At 37.3% G+C, this 21,648-nt stretch overlaps 1 protein-coding gene across 1 annotated transcript in view; it reads left to right on the top strand.

Annotated features, from left to right (window-relative positions):
• LOC135330346 (gamma-2-syntrophin-like) overlaps positions 1–21,648 on the top strand; it is a 185,073-nt gene that overhangs the window by 112,569 nt on the left and 50,856 nt on the right. The window contains exons 5-6 of the mRNA XM_064523522.1: positions 15,335–15,401; positions 19,381–19,508. Of these exons, the coding sequence (XP_064379592.1) occupies positions 15,335–15,401; positions 19,381–19,508 (195 nt within the window). The remainder of the gene's footprint in view (positions 1–15,334; positions 15,402–19,380; positions 19,509–21,648) is intronic.

The following is a 21,648-nucleotide window of genomic DNA, read 5'->3' as shown; positions in this document are numbered from 1 at the left end:
ATTTAGCAATATTTTTTACCTTAGATGCGAAAGATATGAGTTTCGTTTCATTTTTCCAGGTGCTAGTTTGCCATAGGCATTCTGTATCCCAGCCCTACGTAAAAATAAAACTACATAAAATAAGCAAATTACAGTACTACTGAAAAATATTGTGGGATACACAATTCATCATTGCTGTTTGCCAGATACCATAAGAAATGGGATCATTTCATCACTGGATGCATCTGTCAGCATTCCTTATTAAGAATCAAGTTCTAATATACCATCAGTCTTCAGCATCTTTAACATGAAAATGATAAACCTCACATGCTTTAGCACACATTTCTGCCATTTGAAATTGCACCCTTTTGCACCTCTAGAGTTCTTTTGTAAAGAATAAAAAAAAAATCAAGAAAAAGATTTAAAAAATAGAGTAACACCATATGGTACCTATATTCGTTTTATACTTAAAAATGTTACATGATTTCTGTAATATATTCTTGGAAATGGACTTACTTTGAAGCACTAAACATGTTAAGAAAGCATCCAGAATTTAATAGTTCTAGATTTCAGTATTGTTATTTTACCACCACCTATTTCACAATCACTTAATTCCCTGAGTAAGAAAAGCAGCAAGTACTCTGGTATTACAAAAATGTGTGATATGCATAATCTTTGAACACAAAAGCTGAATTATTGTAATTAAAACCAATAGAAGAATGCAGCTTCTTGGCACAAAGGAGCTATAAGCAGAATTTAAGTCTTTGTTAAGTTACAGGCACAAAATGTAGCACTTAGATAAAGCACATAGACAGTAGGCCTGAACAGCTACCATTTAAAGCAGTGCTTTCTACAGGTTAAAAAAATAATATTTTAAAAAAAAGTTTTACTTCCAAACTCAGGTATCTCTATCTCTTCCCATAACAGTTAGCCTTTTTCATTTCATAAATTCTGAAAGACCTACAAAAGAGTTTTAACAAATTGTACTAGTCATAAAGAACAAAAAAATAGGGTCGCTATTAGAGTTGCATGTAAACTGTAAATAATACAAATACAGTTCAGAAATTAAAAGTAATTTTGCATCAGTTTATATAAGGGAAAATAATATTGAATGCATGAGTAAAAGCAGGATGAGTGATCACAATTTATATATTTTATTATGCTTAAAATGTGATCCTCATTTTGATCTAGGTGATCCTTGTCTTAGAGTTTTGAAAAACTGACACATGATATAGCAGATCCTTTTACAAAAATCACCAAATACCTGGAGTTGTGCAAATACCTGGAGCAAGCAATTACAGTAGCTCTATATTTAACAGAGCTGGGGGGGGGGGGGTGTTGAGGGGGAAGGGTAAGAGTGATCTAAACAGTTTGCTTGTAATAAGATGAAAAATAATCTTAATTTTATTCCATTTTTGTAAAGTACATCAGACAAATAAAGATTAGATCAAAATATAATTCAAGTTTAAAAGTAGGTCATGTTAGATCAGTCATATTTCTGCCTCTTATTATTACTGAACTTGATCACCACCACCACTGACACCTGCATCCACCCTCCTCTTGGCATTGTTGCCAGCACCCTGTCTGCACACCCTGTCTGAGCACATGGACCACAACCCTTGACACCCTGCACAATGGGAGTCAAAGATCCAGTAGGTCAAAACTGTGCCTGCTACCAGCTGAGTGTGGGGTGTCCCCGCACTGTCTGCAGCAGCAACTTCTTCCCACCACAGCCTGCTGCCTCCTCACAGAGGGAGTGAACTTTGAGTGAGTCCTCTTTCTCACTTACTCCAGCCCTGCTCCCCACTACTTCACTCTGCTCCTTCTTCCTTCTCCTCCTGTCTGTATAAAACCAAATGCCATGGAGGGAAACCAAATATTTAAGCTAAAGGAGAATGTTGAAATAAGAACAAAAGGGTATAAACTATCTGTGGATAAATCTCTAGCATCACTGAAAGTGTTGATAGGAAAAGAAATCATCTATTTTTAAAACGGGGCTTGATAGATTCAGGACAAGTACTGTGTGACATCCCTTGTTATCACTGACAGTCACTAGGAAGAACTTTCCACTCTAGCTTTATTTGATCCTTACATCATGTGCACAAACTAATCTATTTTTTTCATTTTTGGTCACACTTCTGCACCTCAACTGGTAGTTAGCTTCTCTGAAGCAGTATCCATTCTTCCTATTTCCCCCTCCCCTACGTACCTTTTGCTATCTAAACAGTGTTTTGTGCTATCAAATAAATCACTGCCTTATCTTGGGTGACCCTCCGTTTTTCATCAGAGTGTAAAGAATTACAGAACATGATATATTCTAGCCCCATGTTATTATGAGGACCAAACTGGAAACTAGAAAAGACTTAGTGATGTTCAGTTGATTATGTAAATAAAATTGTACAAGATCAAGCTTATTCTGTTTCCATAAGTGGAACTCAGTCATTTTGCATCTTGTACATTTCCTGAATGGGAAAGGAAAATACAAGTTGTATAAAAGAATTAATCCCACATAAAATTAACTTCTTAATAGAGTTGTTGTATTTCTGATCATAAGTGAGATGCATGAACTACTTCTTGGATTGTGGTTTGTAAAGATCATTATATAAGCTGTATATAAGTTCTGCTTCTCTTCAAAAAGGCGTTGACTTTAATGGGGATGATTAAACAAGAGGCGAAGAGGTCTCATAGCTGTTATTAATATTACAGGCAATATTAATTTGTTTAGCCACTAAATTGAGGCTAGATTGTGGTACCTGCTCTTGTTCCTTATTGTAGATACCAGACAAAACACTCAGAGCATAAATGGTCATCCACTTTGTTAGGGGGAGGCCAAATCCAGTAGCCCAGTAGTATCCTGGGCTGCATTAGGAAGCGCTGCATTGCCAGCAGTTCGAGGGAGGTGATCTTTCCCCTCTACTCAGCCCTGGGGTGGCCACACTTGGAGTACTGTGTCCAGTTGTGGGCTCCCCAGCATAAGAAGGATATGGAGCTACTGGAACAAGTCCAGCAAAGGGCTACAAAGATGATTAAGAGACTAGAGCATCTCTCATATGAGGAAAGGCTGAGAGAGGTGGGACTATTCAGCCTGGGAAAGAGAGGGCTGAGGGGGGATCTTATCAGTGTGTATAAATAGCTGATGGGAGGGTGTAAAGAGGATGGGGCTAGACTCTTTTCACTGCTGCCCAGTGATGGGACAAGAGACAACAGGCACAAACTGAAACACAGGCAGTTCCATCTGAACGTAAGGAAAACCTTTTTTATTGTGAGGGAGACAGAGCACTGGCACAGGTTGCCCAGAGAGGTGGAGTCTCTATCCTTGGAGATACACAAAAGCCATCTGGGCAGGGTCCTGGGCAATGTGCTCTAGGTGATTTTGCTTGAGCAGGGGGGTTGGGCTAGATGATCTCCAGAGGTCCCTTCCGAACTCAACTATACCGTGATTCTGTGATAGCGGTGAGGCTGTCACAGCTCCGTGTCCCTAAATTCATCCAATAGCAAGGCTGAGCATACATTCCCAGTAGGCGCCCACACAAACACATGTATACAACATATATATACATATACACATGACTGGCCACACAGATTAACACGGACAGACACACTCAGCACTCACATAGACACAAGCAGTACCCATGTCCTCATCTTGGTCCCCTCTCTGGCTGATCAGGAGGCAGGTCTGTAGTGGGGCACATATATACAAATGCATGATGTGGATCCCTCCTGTAGCTGGGCTTCGACATTCAGTTTGTCCAGTCACTGCCCCTAGATCCCCAGTTTCCCAGTTGCTGGCTCATGGACATATGAGTCTCTGAGGCCCATAGCCACACTCCAGTTGCTGATGCAGATCCCCTTATGATCACGAACACACACTCAGAGACACAATCCAGAACCTGGGTTTAAAGACACACAGTCCATCTAGAAGTGTATCCTGGTATTATTTGAGTTCCTCCATCTGCCATTGTGTCTCTGCACCTTTGTGCGTGTGCAGAGGAGCTTTTTATCACAGAGCCTAACACTTCAAACCGTGGATAAGATAATGCAAATGTGGGTGCAAAACTGCTGTAGGTAAATCAACCCTCCACATTTGCTGTAGGTAAATCAACACTCCACATTTGAAGTAGGAATTTTCACCTTACAAAAACCATCATTCTATTTTAAAGGGCCTGCTTCAGGGCCTGCAGCTAGCTAGCACTATTTGGAATCTAGCCCTTGTTACTGTTGTTCAAGGAAGAGCTGCTTGAAACAGGAAGACTACTTTAACTGTGGTGTTGTATGCATATACATCATCCGTCCTTCTGTGGTTACAAGGAATGTCGCTGATGCAATTTCAATCAAAATCCTGGTAGCATGAACATGTAGAATACCAGTCTGTTCTTGGGCATGTCAGTGACGTTGGGATTCAAAGATCAGACGAAATTTCCATAGCAAGCAAACCTGCTGTCTTGCTTTTGGCTACAGCCAGAGTACAGGTGTCATGAAAACAAGATGGAATTTTCATAGAGACAGGGAATTCAGACTGAAGTTGGAACTCAGTCTCTAATTTGGTGATATATACATCTACATGAAGAGTTCATTTACATTGGAACACTCTCAGTTTGGGTGTGAAGTCCTACTTTGCCAGTCTCCACACTATTTTTTGATGTGGGCTATGTCCTAAGTGTTCTTTCTGAGAAAGCCCAGGTATGGAGGGTGTAGAGTGCTAGGCTGGTGCACACGTTTTGTTACTGCAGTACAGCTGTTCCACTATGGATTTTCTGAACACCACGGGCTCATCATTCTGGTTCAATTACAGTCCTCACGAGAGGTCATGCATGGGTTTGCAGCCTGTTGTTCTTCCTCACAATCTCATATGTCTTTCAGTATACATATATCACCCTCATCTGAACAACAAAGAAAAAGTTCTTTCTCCTGGACTGTCTTGTTTCTGTTGCTGCACCAATGTTGTGCTGCAAGGAGGACCATCAGGCATTGCATAACAGTATAGGAGGGTGAAGGGAAAAAGGAACAAGAGAGCTGTAGTGCATATGTGTGATGGGTAGTAGGGGGGTTGCTACTCCACTCTCTTTGGCAAATTTTCCTGTCAGTAGCATAGTGCTATTTTAAACACGCTGTCACAGACTATCAAGAAACACAACAGAGAAGCAATGCTTAACTGAAAGAAACTGAGAGAGACATGTTGGATACAAAATGCTAATTTGGGGCGTTTGTTGGACCTGCCTCTCTTACAGCAAGCATGAAGAAATCTTTGGCAAGCATTATACTATCCTACCCACTCCAGTGCATGATCCCGTGCCCGGAGTCCTATACTACAGGCTCAACAAAAGGACTCTTTCAATATGATCAGGCAGCTGAGCAACTGAAGAAATGATCCTCCTTTTGAACTAGACATGGACATCAGCACAGAGCTCACCTGCTTGTCTCTGGGATGGTCTGTGCAGCCATCCAGTATAGGCTGAAACCAAACTCAATGAACAAGATGATCTTTGGACTTGATACAAGTACTCATTTTAGTGGTGATTGGGAAGAAACTAAAGTCTCATGGAAAATAGATTGCTTTAGGGGTACACACTGACATTATAGAGATGAGCAGAAGTGGGACAAAGCACCCAATGTTGGGAAGAAATTTCAGAAGCCTGTGCACAAAGGGGAATTCCACTCATGAAGCATCAGTGACACGTATAACAGGCTAAATAACAATTATACTAAGCAGTAAAGTACATCCCAACTCACACTGCTTGCAAGATTGAAGTGTATACATGCATAACTGAAGTATCTTGGCCTTTCCTGGCATCCCAGAAGACTCAGGCATATAGTCCCCTACCTCCAAGCATTCAGTCAGACTAGCTGCTGCATTGGCAGTTTTAGTACTGTGGTGTTTTCCTTTTGAATGCAATCATATTGTCTCTTCCCATTAACTGGTGTTCTTACTGTAATATTTCTTGTAAGTACATCCTCATGAATAACATTTGCCTCCCCTGATTATTTTTCAGAGTTCTTCCTTCCCTACACTATCTCATGCAGTGGGCTAGCAAAGGCACAAGATGTCACAACAGGGAAATACCTGCCTACAGTTCTCAACACTTTTGTCTGGTTGCTTCCCCATTTCATGGGTAATGAACAATAATATAGGATTTGGCATGGGCTTAGGCAAGGGTATTGACTAATTGGCACTTAAGAATGAGACAAGGACTGCTTGTTTCTTCATTTGGGGTAGGTCCTACCCAGTGGTGATATGCCAGTATTGGTAGAGATCTCTGTCTCTTTCACAGCTGCCTGGAACTTCTGGACCGTACTAGAGTGTTCTGATTGTCCATAATAGCATGGTGTCAGCAAATATTCTTTGGCACAGGAATTTGATCAGCAATATTGTTAAAATATCAGAGGACACTTGGCATAGCTTGGCCCAAACCAAATATTTCTTTCTGAAACAACTACCAGGCCTGGATCAGAAGTTAACATGGGCCAGCCACCCTGTTTTGGAGGTTAAGAGAAATACATATGGCCAGACAATGCTAGTTGGTTTCAGTGCCAAAGAACAGGCACTGACACTATTTTCCTTACTAGTTTAGCTGTGCCCGCTGAATTCACTTTATGCATCCACATATAAAGTTGCAGACTTTGTGCTGTAAGTAGCACTGGGTGTTTGGCAGATTGGGTCTGGCTACCAATATATTGTGTACCTCTAAACAGAAGTAGAGATTGATGAATTTGCTGTCTTTGCCTCTACAGAAACAGCTGCCTCACCTTCTCATGGGTTGCCTCAAAACTCTCACCGTGAATCCTCCAACAGCAGACTGCTTCTGCTATTGAGATCATGTTCCTCGAGCACAGATAGATGAGGAAAGATCCCTCATCTATCATGCCCCAGCATAATTTTGTAGGACTGGAAGGTGCGAGGGTGCTAACAGTGCTATCTTCAGGGGGAACAGCGGTAGCAGCTGGACCTACTCCAGCAGAAACCATCAGGAAGAGCTAGTCCAGCCTGTGAAATGATTCACAGAAGATAAAGCAGTAGCTGAATCAGTAAGTCTTTGGTCTGAGACCCCAAATGCTCTTCCATATGGCTCCAGCCTTGGGGGAGGAGTGAAGGGAACAGGACTAGGTGCTTCTAGATGCTAGGGCTGATGGTAGCACAATCTACCCCTCCCTGGATCCACAATAGTTGGTTTGTAGGGATGTAGCCATGGCACCTACTAATATAAATTAGGACAAGAAGACCTTGATTCTTGTGGGAAGAGGGTTGGGTTTTTTTCTCCTTAATAAAATTAAGAAGATATGGGAAAGTAGGACAGTTAATTTTCTCTTGTTGACTGGGTGCCCATTTTACAGAAAGTATATCCAGAGAATGGACTGCAGGCTGCTGCTTCTATTTTTCCTTTTTTTTTTTTTTTTTTTTTGGCTCAGCAAAAGATATCAGTGTCTGCTCCCTGCCGTAGACTTCTCCCACAACTTTGCACTTTTCTGAGCATTGTCTCTCTAAACTAGTCCTTAAGGCTGGTTTTCGTCTGATCGAAATTCTGAGATTCAGCTATGCTGTGATACCTGTAACTTAGGGCCCAGGGTCCAAACTGAGTCTAGGTTCAGAAAGTTTCATGCTTATTTGTTTGCAGTTAATTATTTCCTTTCGGTTGTGTTATTGTCTTACCAAGGAACCCCAGTCAGTCATCAGGGTCCATCACTCTGCAGTGCCTGAAGAATGCCTGTGTACCAGGTGCTCTGCAAGCAATCCATTTTGCAAAGAGCATATGTTATAAGAAGAGGGCTATGGTCAGAGGATTGCATGTGATTGCATTAGCATGTTTTAGTAAATTAATGCCTTTTAAGTACCAACATGAGTGTTCCATAATAACTTACAAAAATTATTATGACTGTACTTTGGGAATTACACATTTTGAATTCTACACATTATAAAAGTATAAATAAGTGGCTGGAGATACTTAAATTTGTAAAAGATTAATTTAGAGTGGCAGTTTACAAGGTAGCACACAAAAGACTGAGTAAGCTTGAAATACAGGCAGAAAAACAGAAAGCAAAGAAAGGAGAACGCTTAGGAACGAATTTGTTTTTATACAGAACTTACTCTCTTTTTCTGAAGTTTGACATAAACTCACATGGGAAGCTATGCCTAAGCACCAGACACTATGGCCTAGAAGTGAAATAAAGCAAAAGAGTCTATATTTTATCTAGCCAACTACTGTGGATACAGGAAGGGGTAGCTTGTGCTACCATCAGCTCTAGCATCTAGAAGCACCTAGTCCTTAGTGCTAAAGGAGGAGCTGGCCTCAAGGCCGGTGATTACAGGTCATGTACCTCCATGATTCTAACTACAAAACAATGGGGAAAATAGAATATGGATATTTTTCTTGCTGTCCAGATGCCCTAGATTTCCAGGCCGGCCCACTCAAGAGAAAGAAAAAGTCTGAAATAACTTTTAATAAAGACACAATGAAGGTACAATAAAAATACCATTGAATTATTATTATTCAGTAGGATAGTTGCCAGGCACATGGGGAGAATGTGGTCATTTTTCATTTGTTTGAAAATCCAGCTTCCTCGAGATAAGGTAAATGGTCTAAAAGTGGTATTCTGATAAGTGAACTGAGACCAAAGTAGACCATGATTTTCTGTGTGTTCATGTAATTTAAGAATGCTAATTAAATTTTTATAAAATGTATGATGACTTTGGTTGGTTAGATGAAACTAAATAAGCATTTAGGATTTTCTAAATTGCTTTAAAATCTTTTTTCCTTAGTTACTTTGTTTCATCTATTAAATTAAAATGTTTTGCATTAAGAAAGACATTGTCTACTTCATCACCTGCTACAGCTTATAAAACATTAAAAATACAAATGCCCAGCTGATGGGACCTGTAAGATGCTAAATGTTTAATTTGCTATGCAAGATCCTGTTTTCAGAGAGAGATAAAGGTATGGCTCAGTCAAGCCCGTAAAAGGCAAAAAAGGAAAAGGCTCCAAGAAAGGGGATGGACACCCCCATACAGAGAGTAAAAGCTATGCTGACGGATACTTTTAGTAAGTGATCGGGCTATTGAGTTGAGATCCAGTTGCTGCCCTACATCTAAAAGCTTCAATGGTTTTATTTTTTGATTGCTTATATGGCATCTTCCAATTCAGTATAAACACACTATTTATCATTCTGAAGTTTTATTTTATTCTCCATTTTTACCATCCTGTAGCTCACTTTGGAGAAGTTTCAAGATTTCAGATCAATACTTTTTCTATTAGAATGGTTTAGCATGTGATGCCAGTAGACTCAGCCATTCCTTGATCTGAAAGTCCATGATTTTCTCACTGAGAATGAAAGCATTATAGGTATAGATCTTGAAGCTTTAAATTGACTTTCAATGTACACTGCATCATTTAGTAATGTATGTGTATAAAATGTAACAAATACAAAGAATAGTTCCCTTACTTAGAAGGACAGTGCTGGTTCCTGTCATGAAAGTAGTCATCAATATCTGCTGAACAGAAAAGAAAAGTGTTACAATAGATGAGCATAGCTAGGTACACTTAAACATTTTGGACTGCTGCTGGGCTGTGGACCTATATGAAATGAGATAAATACACTGCAAATAAGTGCACTCCTTTTACTTCATGAATAAATTTGAAATGGCTGTCTCTTTTCTGCATACAGGGAAAAATAATCTTGAATTTTCTGTTCTGATTACACCTTTCAGGAATAGTAGCAGTAGAAAAATAGGCTGGAAAAAGACAATTAATTAATGCCTTCTTACTCTACTAATATAGAATTGTATATGAAATTATTTTGATACTGAGTAAGAAAATTGTTTAGTTTAGATTTAGTTGTTCAAAAACACTGTATGTCTCTAATTCGGATTAGAGTTGATTGGGACTTTCACTCTGACATTATTGAAATGAGTAAATTGTATCTTTAAAAGTCTTATCTTTTAGTTGCATTGATCCCCATAGTCAATTCTGTTAATTCTTTCACCAGACATATTTCTTCTGGTGTTGAAACTGATGGTTGTTTGTCATTTCTTCTGCACAGAAATTAAACACTTTTTAATTTACCATTGAAGTTTAATTCAAATATGTTTTATGATTTTTTTTAAAACTTAGAGCCTTAGCAACGTCTGGTGAATGGAAATACGGAATTGCAAAGGTCTTATTAGCTGCTAAATAAGTAAACACTGAGCAATATTTATTATTTTATGATATCTAATACTAGTAGAAAAAATTCAGTTAAAACTCTGAAAATTGATCCAATGTTCACATACTGTCCAAGAGGAAGGTTTACATTTTTTAAGTAGGACTGGCCTTGTTCTGTTCCCATTGGAAAAGAAATCAGACCAAGAAAGGTCAGATGAAAGGTTCTGGCTTTGTATAATCTTTGTTGAGACTTCTAGCCATAAGCATAACAAAGAAGTGCAGCAGTGAAACTACGGAACTAAAATGCCAAGCGGAAAACAATAACTTGAGTTGCATTTTGTAGCTATTCTGGTTTCATTTATTATTTCTACAAATTTTTCCCATAAACAGCTCTTTCTTGTTGTGAATAAGTTGTTTTCATATTTCTTACAATTTTATTTCATTTTACTTTTCATCAGTAGCACAAAGGAAATGGCTTAGAAGATAAATAAAGCTTAGTTTATTACTTAGGGTTTTTTTATCCTTTCTCATATCACTTGGCTTATTTTCTTTATCCTTGTATTGTCTGCAAAATTGTCTGCAATAGCTGAAGTTTGGATATACTCACATTTATAGTATAATTTCATATTAAGCTCAACATTTTTTTCTTTACTGTTCTATTCCTTATATACCTACAACATAACGTTTTGATTTCTGAGTGCAGTTATAATTTGAGGAGCGGCACAATTACTTTCTGCTTTTTGTGCTGAAATTAAATATAAATTACTCTGTCTCCCCATGATCGTCCCCATCTCCCCCCTTCCTCCCCCCCCCCCCCCCAAAGAATATATCTAGAAAGGCATTCTAGGCAAGGTCATTGAGGTTAGTCAGGAACCAATTAGATACTAGCCTGAGGGAAACAAATTAAAGAAAAAGGTGCAAGATTCTGTCAAACAGTCTATTCTCAAAAAATATCTTAGGCTTTTACTTTACTGAGTCATTAAAAAAAATAATGTAATAGTACCTGGCAGCACAAATATAATTAAATATTCATTAATATTTCCATTGTAAATCACTTCTGGAGAAATTCATATAATTGAAAGGTTTTTAGTTTGTGCCTCACTAGTAGCAGAATTACTAATCCAACTGATTTAAATGCATAGCTACTGCAGTGAACAGGGCAGCGTAAGCCACTAACACATACTGATATACAGACTCTCATGTAAACACCGCATATAGGTGTTCAGTGTCTGCAAGAGCAACCATTAAATTAAAAAAACATTAAAAGTCTGTGAGAGCAGCCATTAAATTTCAAAAGCATACAGGTGAGATAGCCTTAGAATCAAATCAAAATGTTTTTTTCTGTGACAGAAAGAGAGGGGGCAATATCTTGTTTCACATGCTGTTCACATTCTTCCAATTTAATTAAACAATGTCTGCTGATTAAAATAATGTAGAATAGAGCTGTGTAATTAAAAGTTGCTGCTTTCACTGAATTTTAAAGACCTCAAATTACTTTTCCAAATTGTTATTTCATCTGGAAGACCTTGTTTCCTGTATAGAAGCCTCTATCTACTAAATGATTTGGTGATGCATGCTTTACCACAGAATTGTGCACTTGCATCTAAGCATTCCATTAAAAATAAATAAACACCAACCCTCTGCTGAATTGATGCTGCATCAAAGGAATGCATAGGTATTTTGATATCATCATTAAATGAATTTTGAGACTAGTCTAACACTCTGATTGACTCCTGTTTACAGCAGCTATCTCAAAAGTGTGTTTCATTAGCTGGGCATCACAAGAGTTTCAAGTCATGTCCCTGCTCCTCGTTGAACATTTGTAATTTTGCTGTTCCATGATTAATGTAAGCTAATGTAAGACTCCGCTACTGCTAGATGGAACAGTCTTAATTTCTTCTCCGACTTGTCCCCAGCCTCTGCTTCCTCTCTCTCCCAAGAATCAGTAATGTTCAGCCATACATTGATCAGATCAGTTCACTGTTCCACTGGAAACTAATCCTACCTATATATATGGGTATACATATATACATATATATGTATATACACGTATTTCAGTCACTGACCTGACTGACAGCTGAAGAGAGAGAGTTCATTCAATTCATTGTGAGTTGTGTGGTTTCTGGTGCTGTTGCAAGAAATGTAACAAGGAAACATGCCTGAGACAAAGACCAGAAGGTTAGAATAACTGCCATCAGCACCAGCATGATTTTATATCAGCTTAAGCTGATCATGACACTGCATGCTAAGGCCATAGCTTTGTGTACGTTTAAGTTTGCATTAGCCAGCAATAGTAGTGAAAGAAATTCTACCTTCCCCTAAACTAGTAATTCTCATCTATGCCTCCTGTGTACCTTTTCATGCTTCTGCAGTGAACTAGACTGGGGAATTGATCTAGGTTAAAACTGAGCTGGCAAAAACTTCTTCACGTAATTGTACAAATGGTGTTTGTGCAGAGGGTGGAAGTGCTGCATGGTTTTGGCAATGATGCTAGAATATGCAGGCCTTAGAAAGTGAAAATTACATGAAATTATAGCCTCATTTAGAGTGGTGCAGCTTCACAGGGTGTTGGCTGGATCTGAGGCTTTTAGACTATACAGGATGAGCTTTCCAACTTCTCAAGTTCTGCCACTCCACTTCCAATTTTAGTTATCAGTCTACATTGAACAAACCCCTGAACACAGTTTTACTAATCAGAACTAATGTATTTGAGCATATTCAAAGACTTGTACAATCTCATTGGAAATTATAAAATGCTAAAGCCCCTCCTCCAGATTAACTGTAAGACAAATCAGCCTACTTTGAAAAGCTTGTTACATTGAAAGCTTTCTTTTGAGTATGCTGTAATATATCTGGTAATGGAGGTTTGTAGAGATGTAAAGATGCAAGAAAGTTAAATTTACTACACTCAAAGTTTTACTAAATCCATCAAAAGTGATTGTCCAATGTTTTCAGTTATAGCTTTAGAAAATGAAAGTATTGAACATAAGGGCACTTTTCGGCACTTCAGCCTCAGGGTTAAGTTTATAGTTTCAGTATAGTTTCCGTTTATAAATTTCAAATGTTGTATTACCAAATGTTGTATTAATGTCGCTAACATTTTCATATACATATTTTATAGAGAAAGATTTGTTTTTCTGTTCAGAACTTTTCAATAATGCTTACTAAACAGTAAATAGCAAAAAAAATGCCTTAGAAGATAAATAATATCATCCTCATAACCTCTTATTTTATCCAGTGTCAACAGCAGGCAGTAATCTGGTAGTAGTCATGCTCTTCCATATGCATGTTCTTGATAGAAAAAACACTTTTACAGAACAAGTTCAAGAGTTTAATAATATGCTTTGAAAGATAAATTCTCTAAAACAAAAAATGGATGAATTCTGAATTATCGATAAAGATCTTACAGAAGGCAAGAGGAAGTCACAAAAATTAGGCTGTAATTTTTCCTAGTGGGTATCCCACTTGATTCTTAATCATTTTCTTGTAGATAGTTTTACCTGTCAGTCTTCACCAAAACAATAACTTCATTGAAAGTTAAGTTTCAATATAAGAATTTAGCTGCCCATATGTATTTGATCCAAGTTTCCTTGAAAGTTGTAAGTGTATATCTTGCCAGTCTTTTGAAACCTGCAAACATGCAAGTTAGCAAGTAATTGCAAAAATCAAGGGATTTTGATAGAAGATTGAAATCTTACAGAACACAAGCCTTTTGTGAAATCATTTCCACCGGTTACATTAATAACTGGCCACATTATGTAAAACAAATCTTCTTACACATGATAAATTTTTAAACCCAACTTATTAAATTTTTAAACCTGTAATTTTATTTTTGAACATTGCTTTCATTGCTAATGTTTTGTTTTGTATTCCATTCAAATATTTGCTGAGTAGTAAATGCTGGGTATATCCAAAAGGCACATTTTGGGAAATCGGTTTATGCCTTTACCATCCTCAGTGGAGAAACATCATTGATAGGAGGAACAAACCAGTACCAGCCAAACACATTAGCAGGTTGAGAAGAAGTGATAAGGAACTCAGAGTACCCCCAAAAGAATCACATCTTCCTAGCTATTTCTTGCCCACATCCTTCCAGTAGGATTCTGCAACAGCAGCAGAAATTGCTTCAAATATCTCCAGTTTGCCAGAGCCTATCAAAACAGGAGGTTGATGGGCATTCAGTTATCAGGAATATCTGGAAATGGAAGCATTCCAGAAAGTGGAAGTGAGGTTCCTAGAACCTTTTTTCAATTAAAATTTGCCACCAGAAGTAAGATTGCATTGCTTGGAATGAGAAAGCCTTGAATCCTTGACTTGTCCTATCATCTTTACTGTCATACACTGCAAGAGACCATTGAAAGCTCAGATATTGGTAAAAAAAAAGGTTGCCCTCTCTTTCTTAAAGGTGGTGACAGCAGAGCAAGGCATCATGGTAGTAAAGAAAGAAAGATAGCTTCTTTAAAGGGAACAAATACTTGATGCTAGTCAGTTTAGCCTTCTAAGAATAAACCCCACCAATAATTGTTGCCTCTGTTTTTTTGCCCAGTTGTGCTATGACAATGCTTGCGATAGATACCTTGCTATTCCAGGTATATTCCTTCATCTTCATCCACTATAAAGACTTTGCAAGACCTGCCTTCCTGCAAAACAGATTATATTTGCAGTAAAGAATGCAGAAATGAAGTAAAGAGCATATTTAAGTGCAAGCTTAAGCACGCTGAGTAGCATGACCCTGAGTATTTTCTGCTCCCAAAACTGGCTTAACTCAGCTTCAACCTGTCTGAAGCCTGCGTTTAAAGAAAGAGCTGTGTCAACCTAGAAAATCACTGTTTCAAGGGGCAGCCGTAAGAGAAATTGCAAATTAAATTACTAGGGAAAATTCAGAAATACTTTCCTCCAATAACATGATATTTCCCCTGTAGAGATTTAGAATCAGTGGCAGTTTAAAAAAAGCAAGGTAAAACAACTGATTGCCCACTCTCTGCAAATCGTATATCACAACAAGATGAAAAGTTGACAGCCACAGCCAGCTGCAATCCTGTTTTCTCCCTTCCTATGTTCTGATAGTGGAAGGTTGATTATAGAGACATATCTAATTAAGGCTCCCACTTAACAGAGGATGTTTTATTCTACTTATGGAAAGACTTCTTGGTTGACCCATAATGAGTTGTTATAGAATATGTTTAAAAAAACAACAAAGCTCTCGTCTAAATTGTCCTTCATAGGTCAGTGATTGCTAATGGGATACAGAATCGTTCCCTCCTCCAGGTCAGCAGCTCACATCTGTCCCAGGTGGGTAGTGATTATGTGTCATTACAAACTGATTCTTGTTCAGTGTTCTGTCAAAAATGAGATTTTTCTGCTCAATCCATTTCCTAATGGACAGGTGTTACAAACAAATTGACATTAATTGGCAACATTGTTGGTGGTCTCAGCAGAACGTCAAAGGTGTGAAATGGACCAGAGGATAAAAGATGTGATTGCAGAGGTGATCCCTAAACAGCTATTTTTTTTAGTGCTTTGGAAGGGTGATGTGGAGAGTTGCAACATGAGCAGCAGCTGTTTAGTAGACAGAAGGCTTGAAGGACAGCCAGCTTGGCACACTGGACTTTGTCCTCAAAACATGCTCTTGACAAAATACAAGATCAGAGGAAATATATAGCGTTATTTCTATGGCATATTCTCTACACCTCCAGTGATTTCTGGCATAGAGACTTCCTGAGCCGGAGTTTGTATCTTTGCATTTAGCAGCCCTATTTGGATTTTGATTCCATATATTTGTATTCCTTGATCACATATAAACTTTCAGCACCTACAACTTTGTGGATGAAAGTTTCACAGCCTCGCTCTATGTTATGTGGAGACATGCATCCTTTTTTTGTTTTTACCCTGTTGCATTTTACCTCTATTTGATATCTCTGCTTCTTATATTAAAAGACTCAGTGAACTATTGTTTCCTAGTCACTTTCTTTGCATTTTTTGTGGCTTTATAAATCTTTGCCATACACCCCCCTCAGCAGTTTCTTTTCTAGTCTACTGAATCTTTGTTTACTTACTCATTTTCATGGAAGCCATTCCATACCTTTCAACATTTGTTTTTCCCACAAGAGCAAGATCTTTTTGCTGAGCAGTAATCACCTGTTCATATCCTACCACAGCATATGGAAAGTTAATGTTGTCTTTTCTCAAGTATTTGTTTACAATAATTTTGTCTGTCATTTTATCTCTTGACTGGAGAAATATTAAATATCATGAGATTCTTTATTTTCATTTTGATTTTCTTTTTATTGTTCTTCATTACTTGCTATGCTTAGTAAACTTGGTCAGTCCAGCATTCACCACCTTGTCCAGTTCATTCATCAATATGCATAGGTTGGGCCACAGTTGTCTGTGGGAGCCTGATAATGCCCCTCCACAGTGAAAAATGGTTATTAATTGCTGTGTTTTGTTTGCTATATTTTGCTATATTTTAGGTAATTATTTATCTGTATTTATCTTGCCTTATTTCATAGCAAATTCGCTAAGAATCTTTGTGTGGGACAAATGATTTTTGGAAATCCAAGTGTGCCTTACCAAGTGGTTCTCTCATATTAGTTGACTGCTTTGGACAACTCTGAAAGATTTGTGAGACGTGACCTCTGTTTGCAAAAGTTCTGTTGACTTGATTCTTCCCCAGTTTGTTATGTTTATCCATGTGTTCACTAATTTTGAAGGGATAAAATCAAAGGATGAGTGTCAAATTGAAGTGTAATAGGTTACAGGACAAGCTGAACAAGATGAAGTGTTGGTCCTATGACAGAGTTTACTTTTTGCGTGGTGGCCTATGGCCATGTGTATGCCCTCTTTTTCTCTTAAGAAGGAGGGGTCAGTCTCTACTCTGTGCTCCAACATAAACTGGGTAGTAGAATATGTTTTAGTACGAAGTAGACATTCGAGAATGTCACCAGCTTGACCCCTTTGTATCCTTTCCCTATTCCTTGTCATTACAGACAGGCTTTTAAGTTTAGATTATCTAGATATGATCCATATCTAGAGAGTGGAGGGGAATGGAAAAATAGGTGAGGATGCTTCAGAAATTGTGGTACTTCTTTACTTTCTGATTCCTGGATATAAATTCAGTGATTGTATTCAAGCATTTATGTTTGACTGTAATAAACTACCTTCAGGTTTATGCTTAGACATTTCAGTTTCCAGATAGGCACTTTAAATTATGTTGATCATTTTCAACTTCGGATTGCATGAGGTTATGTCACAAAATCATTTGTACAGAATTCAAAAATATGCAACAGATTCTTCACTATGATCTTATAAAATTTATACAAAGCTCTGGAGACACCTTAGCCTTTTGAGGCTAATTGTACGGACTAGAATTAGTCTATGAACTTTATTATTAAATATTCATACTGCAACAACACCAGGAGATCTCAATCAGATGAAAGCTGGATTTTCCTAGGTACTTTGCAAATACTCTAAATGAAATTCTTTTCCCCAAACAGTTTGAAGCCTAGGAGATATTTTAGTATTACCAATTCTGGCAGTTTCATTACGAATTTTTCATTTACTAGAATGCGTTCCTCAGTCACTAATTCTCAGTGGTCCTGTTAGAATATGAAACTCACTATTCTGATTTATTTAAAGAAATAAATAGAAAGATCAGCCCTTGCTGACTATAAGAGCTTTAGGAAAAAATGTTAACCCTAAAACCTTATGAGCAAGAAAAAGAACTAGAAATAAAACAATTCTCAGAATATGCTTTATTTTGAGTTAAATTTTATGGCCTTTGAACACCAGGGCTTAACAGAGCTGAAGCCAGGTCATCCTGCAGTTTATCTGCTTTTGTACGTACTACTCAGTGCATATTTGTGACCTTTTTTTAAAATAGCCAGCTTTCAACTACATTCTGTACTAGAAAATTCTCTTTACAACCTGGGATAAGTAATTTTGGTTCAGAGTTAGAGAACATAGATGCCTAGTTTTGACCTTAATAGCTGTGTCTGTGAATCTGTCTCAGCTGCTTCTCTGTAAATAGTATTCCTATCTTTATAAAAGAGTGCAATGCTCAGATGTCATGATAGTGAGGAGATAAAAGTACCAATGAAAACTTTCCAAGTTATCATTTTTATGCACTCTGTAAGAAGCTCCTTGCTGTTCTATTGTTCCCATTTAATAATTCCCATTTTGCAGTACATAATCATGATCATAAATCCTGAGTGGTATTCTGAACAATGAATTCCAGCAGTTACTCAGCTGTTTCTAATTTAATTGATTTTTGCCTGTAAACACAATTTTCAAATCAATTGAATTGCAACCAAAACCAATTGCCACCATTTCCTTCTAAATTTGGGCATATTTCTGTACTTTCACTGGTGTAAACCTCTGTTTTTACAAATGGTGTAAACCTCTGGACATTATGTCATAAAGAACAAACTACATATATATACATATATATACCACTGCATATATATATTAGTGTTAGTGGTTCTGTTATACCTTTAACAATCTAAAAAATACTTTCTTTTAATCATGTTTCATTCTGTGGTGCCTTCAGGAACTAATTAAATAATTAGGTGTGATACATAAGAGGCAATATATATTAGGAGGCTGAACAATCTCCATATAATCTCTACTTTAGGTTTGGCTAGACCCTTTTATCAATGACAGTATGTCCAGTCTAACTCCCCTAACTTCATTTGCAATGGCATTTGCACACATTTAATTTAATGTTACATTATTTTGTTTGTTCTCATAACATGAACTAAGTAGGTCATACAGGTACATATTTATTTTCACTGTTCTGAGATCTGGACATCTTTTACTGCTTAAATAATGCCAGCAATCTTTACTAGAAGAAATACTTGGAGGAAAACTTCAAAGATAAAATTTTTAAATTCATCAGTCCGTATATGGTTAGTGATAATATGAAACTCAGGATTTGCAATCTGTTATTAAATAATGCTATGGATAAAAGTCACAATGCGTAAATAAGAAACCAGTATTCTGCATGACTACTGTAGTCTTTACATATATATACTAAAATTTAAATTACTGAAATACTGAAATCAAATCACAAGTATAGTATCAAGATGTCCAGTGTTCTTTTTTACACAAATACTTTTTAACATTTTTCTACTAGATCCTGAGTTTCTTGAATAGTTCTATTGCTGTATATTATTCACTTCCAACACAAGCACAGCCAGAAATGCATATTCTTGATTTATGCACTATATTGTCTGATAGACTGTGCTTACTGATTCTCATTTGTTTTGTACAGGCTCCATCATCACCTTCTTCACCCATAGCTAATGAACCAAAATACGAGAAGCGCTGGCTAGACACCTTATCAGTTCCACTGTCGATGGCTCACATCTCGAGGTACAAAGCTGGAACAGATAAATTAAGGTTTGTAATCTAAAAAGGGAAGCACTGGGTTAGTTAGCTGGACCTAATATTTTGCTCTGGAGCATTGGCTGTGCAAGAATTCTTTGTGTTATGAAAATCTTTAGTTTTTATCATAAAAGATATATATATATGCCGGTCATCTTCCCTTGAGGTTAATGGCATGCTTGGTGATTACCAATGACAAAGTAAAAAGTATAGTAAACATAGCTCCATAAAATATGTTTCCATAATCCATTTTATCTTGGGAGTTCGGTTACCATCAGCAGATAGTTCAGAGGTTAAGCTTGGCTTTACTTGAATTAGTTTTTAAGGTATTACATTTCACTCCATAGCTCTATAAGAGAATACTCCTATATTCCATATTCCCAAGTTTTGATATTGTCAGTTAACACCTTTTTTTTTAAAAAAATGAGATATCTCACAATTCTTGTGACTATGCTACATACCATTGTCATATAGAAACTCATATTGACTGTAACAGAGTTTTATAAAGTACAGGGTACAAAAAGTAGTATTTTCGATCATAAAATCTTGCATCTCAGAGACCTAAGCAATGGTTTATAAAGCATCTGTGGAATAGGATAGAAGAGCTGATTTTGCTGGACTAACAAAAAGATGTGAAAGCAAAAGTGTATACTGTCACCTGAATCAGGTGGCAGCTCCTCTCCCAGACTTTGCGTTAAAGCATCACAAATCAAATAATAATAATCTGTCCAGGAGAGTTTTAGGTTCTTCCCCAGTCTTTGTGCTAGCTCTTAATTCTATTCTTTGCTAAGTCTCTCATCACTTCCTCCACCGCTTTCTTTCTCCCTCCTTCAGCTGTGAAGTTCACATGGTCATTCTTCCAAATCTATAACAGGCCTCTATGCATTCCAAAATAAATATATCACAACAAGGCTTAGAAGTTCTCCTGTGGGTTAAATGAACAAATCTCTGCATGCATATTTAGGCATCAACTCCAATGATCAATGTTATTGCACTTAAAGGATAAGTGGAAAGAAATTAAAACATTTAAACGACTGAGTTCAGTTACTACCCTGCTAGTTAGAAGCAGTTTCACTCCTATTCTGTGCACTCTGTCCATTAATTGGAGCAATCCGAATGGATTCCAATTCAGAAAATGTCAGCAATATATGCATTTTGAGATTGCCTTGAAATAAAACACCTTCTAAGTATTTTTCATGTAAGGAATTAGAATTCTAGTGCTTTCAGCCTCAGCCTCAGATAGATACAGTCTCTTGTGATGCATCTGACTCCAATATATACTTTCTGTACACAGCATTCCACTATTACTGTTCTTTTGCCTTTTCTTTTAAACAATACAGGAAGTTGGAATCATTCCTTAGAGCCTATCACTATCACATGATACTTCTACTGATATGCACCCTGCTGCTTTTTATTTTTGGTAATCCTGCAGAAATATCCATGTGAGCATTAAAGGAATACCACCTTGGGAGTAATTGCTGATGAGGCCAGTCCCATGTTCTTACCAATGTTGTATTCTTACATGAGGGGTACCAGACTGCTCTTACCTATTCTCTCCTCCTCTGAAATACATGCTTATATTCTTACTATTATCCCACATATTACTTTCTTTTACATTTCTCCATGTTTGTGTAAGCATAAATTCCAGCATTTGTCTTCAGTACTTACTTTATATAATCAAATGTCTGCCTTGCATGAAATGAAACCTATAAACAACTGTAAGTATAAATGGTAACATCAGTCTGGATAAAATCCCTTCTTTCAACCATATCTGCATATCTTGACTCCCTTTCACATTTCAGCCATCAATCTAAATTCATTTGAATGAGTCTGTGCCAATTTCCTTGAATGTATCATGGGTCTAGCTGACCAATTTGCTTTTTTTGCCATTCTCTGAATATTTATTTAGAGTCTGTCTGCATACATTAGGTAAACAGCATGCCTACTTTTTCAGTATTAAATGAGTTTATGAATCTATATGTCATCCTTGCTACTTTCTGAATCCCTCCTGTTCTCTGTCATGGCTTTGTTTTGCTGTAATGCTTCTTTATATATTTCTTTTTATATACTACTTTATATATTATCCTTGGGATAATATATAGGATTATCTCAGTTGATCTTAAGAAGGTGCACTGGCACTGGAACAGCCACTCTT

This window comes from Dromaius novaehollandiae, chromosome 19, assembly GCF_036370855.1.
Source record: "Dromaius novaehollandiae isolate bDroNov1 chromosome 19, bDroNov1.hap1, whole genome shotgun sequence".
Taxonomy (NCBI): Eukaryota; Metazoa; Chordata; class Aves; order Casuariiformes; family Dromaiidae; genus Dromaius; species Dromaius novaehollandiae.
Note: the sequence above shows the minus strand (reverse complement) of the source record. Positions and strands in the feature narration are given on the sequence as shown.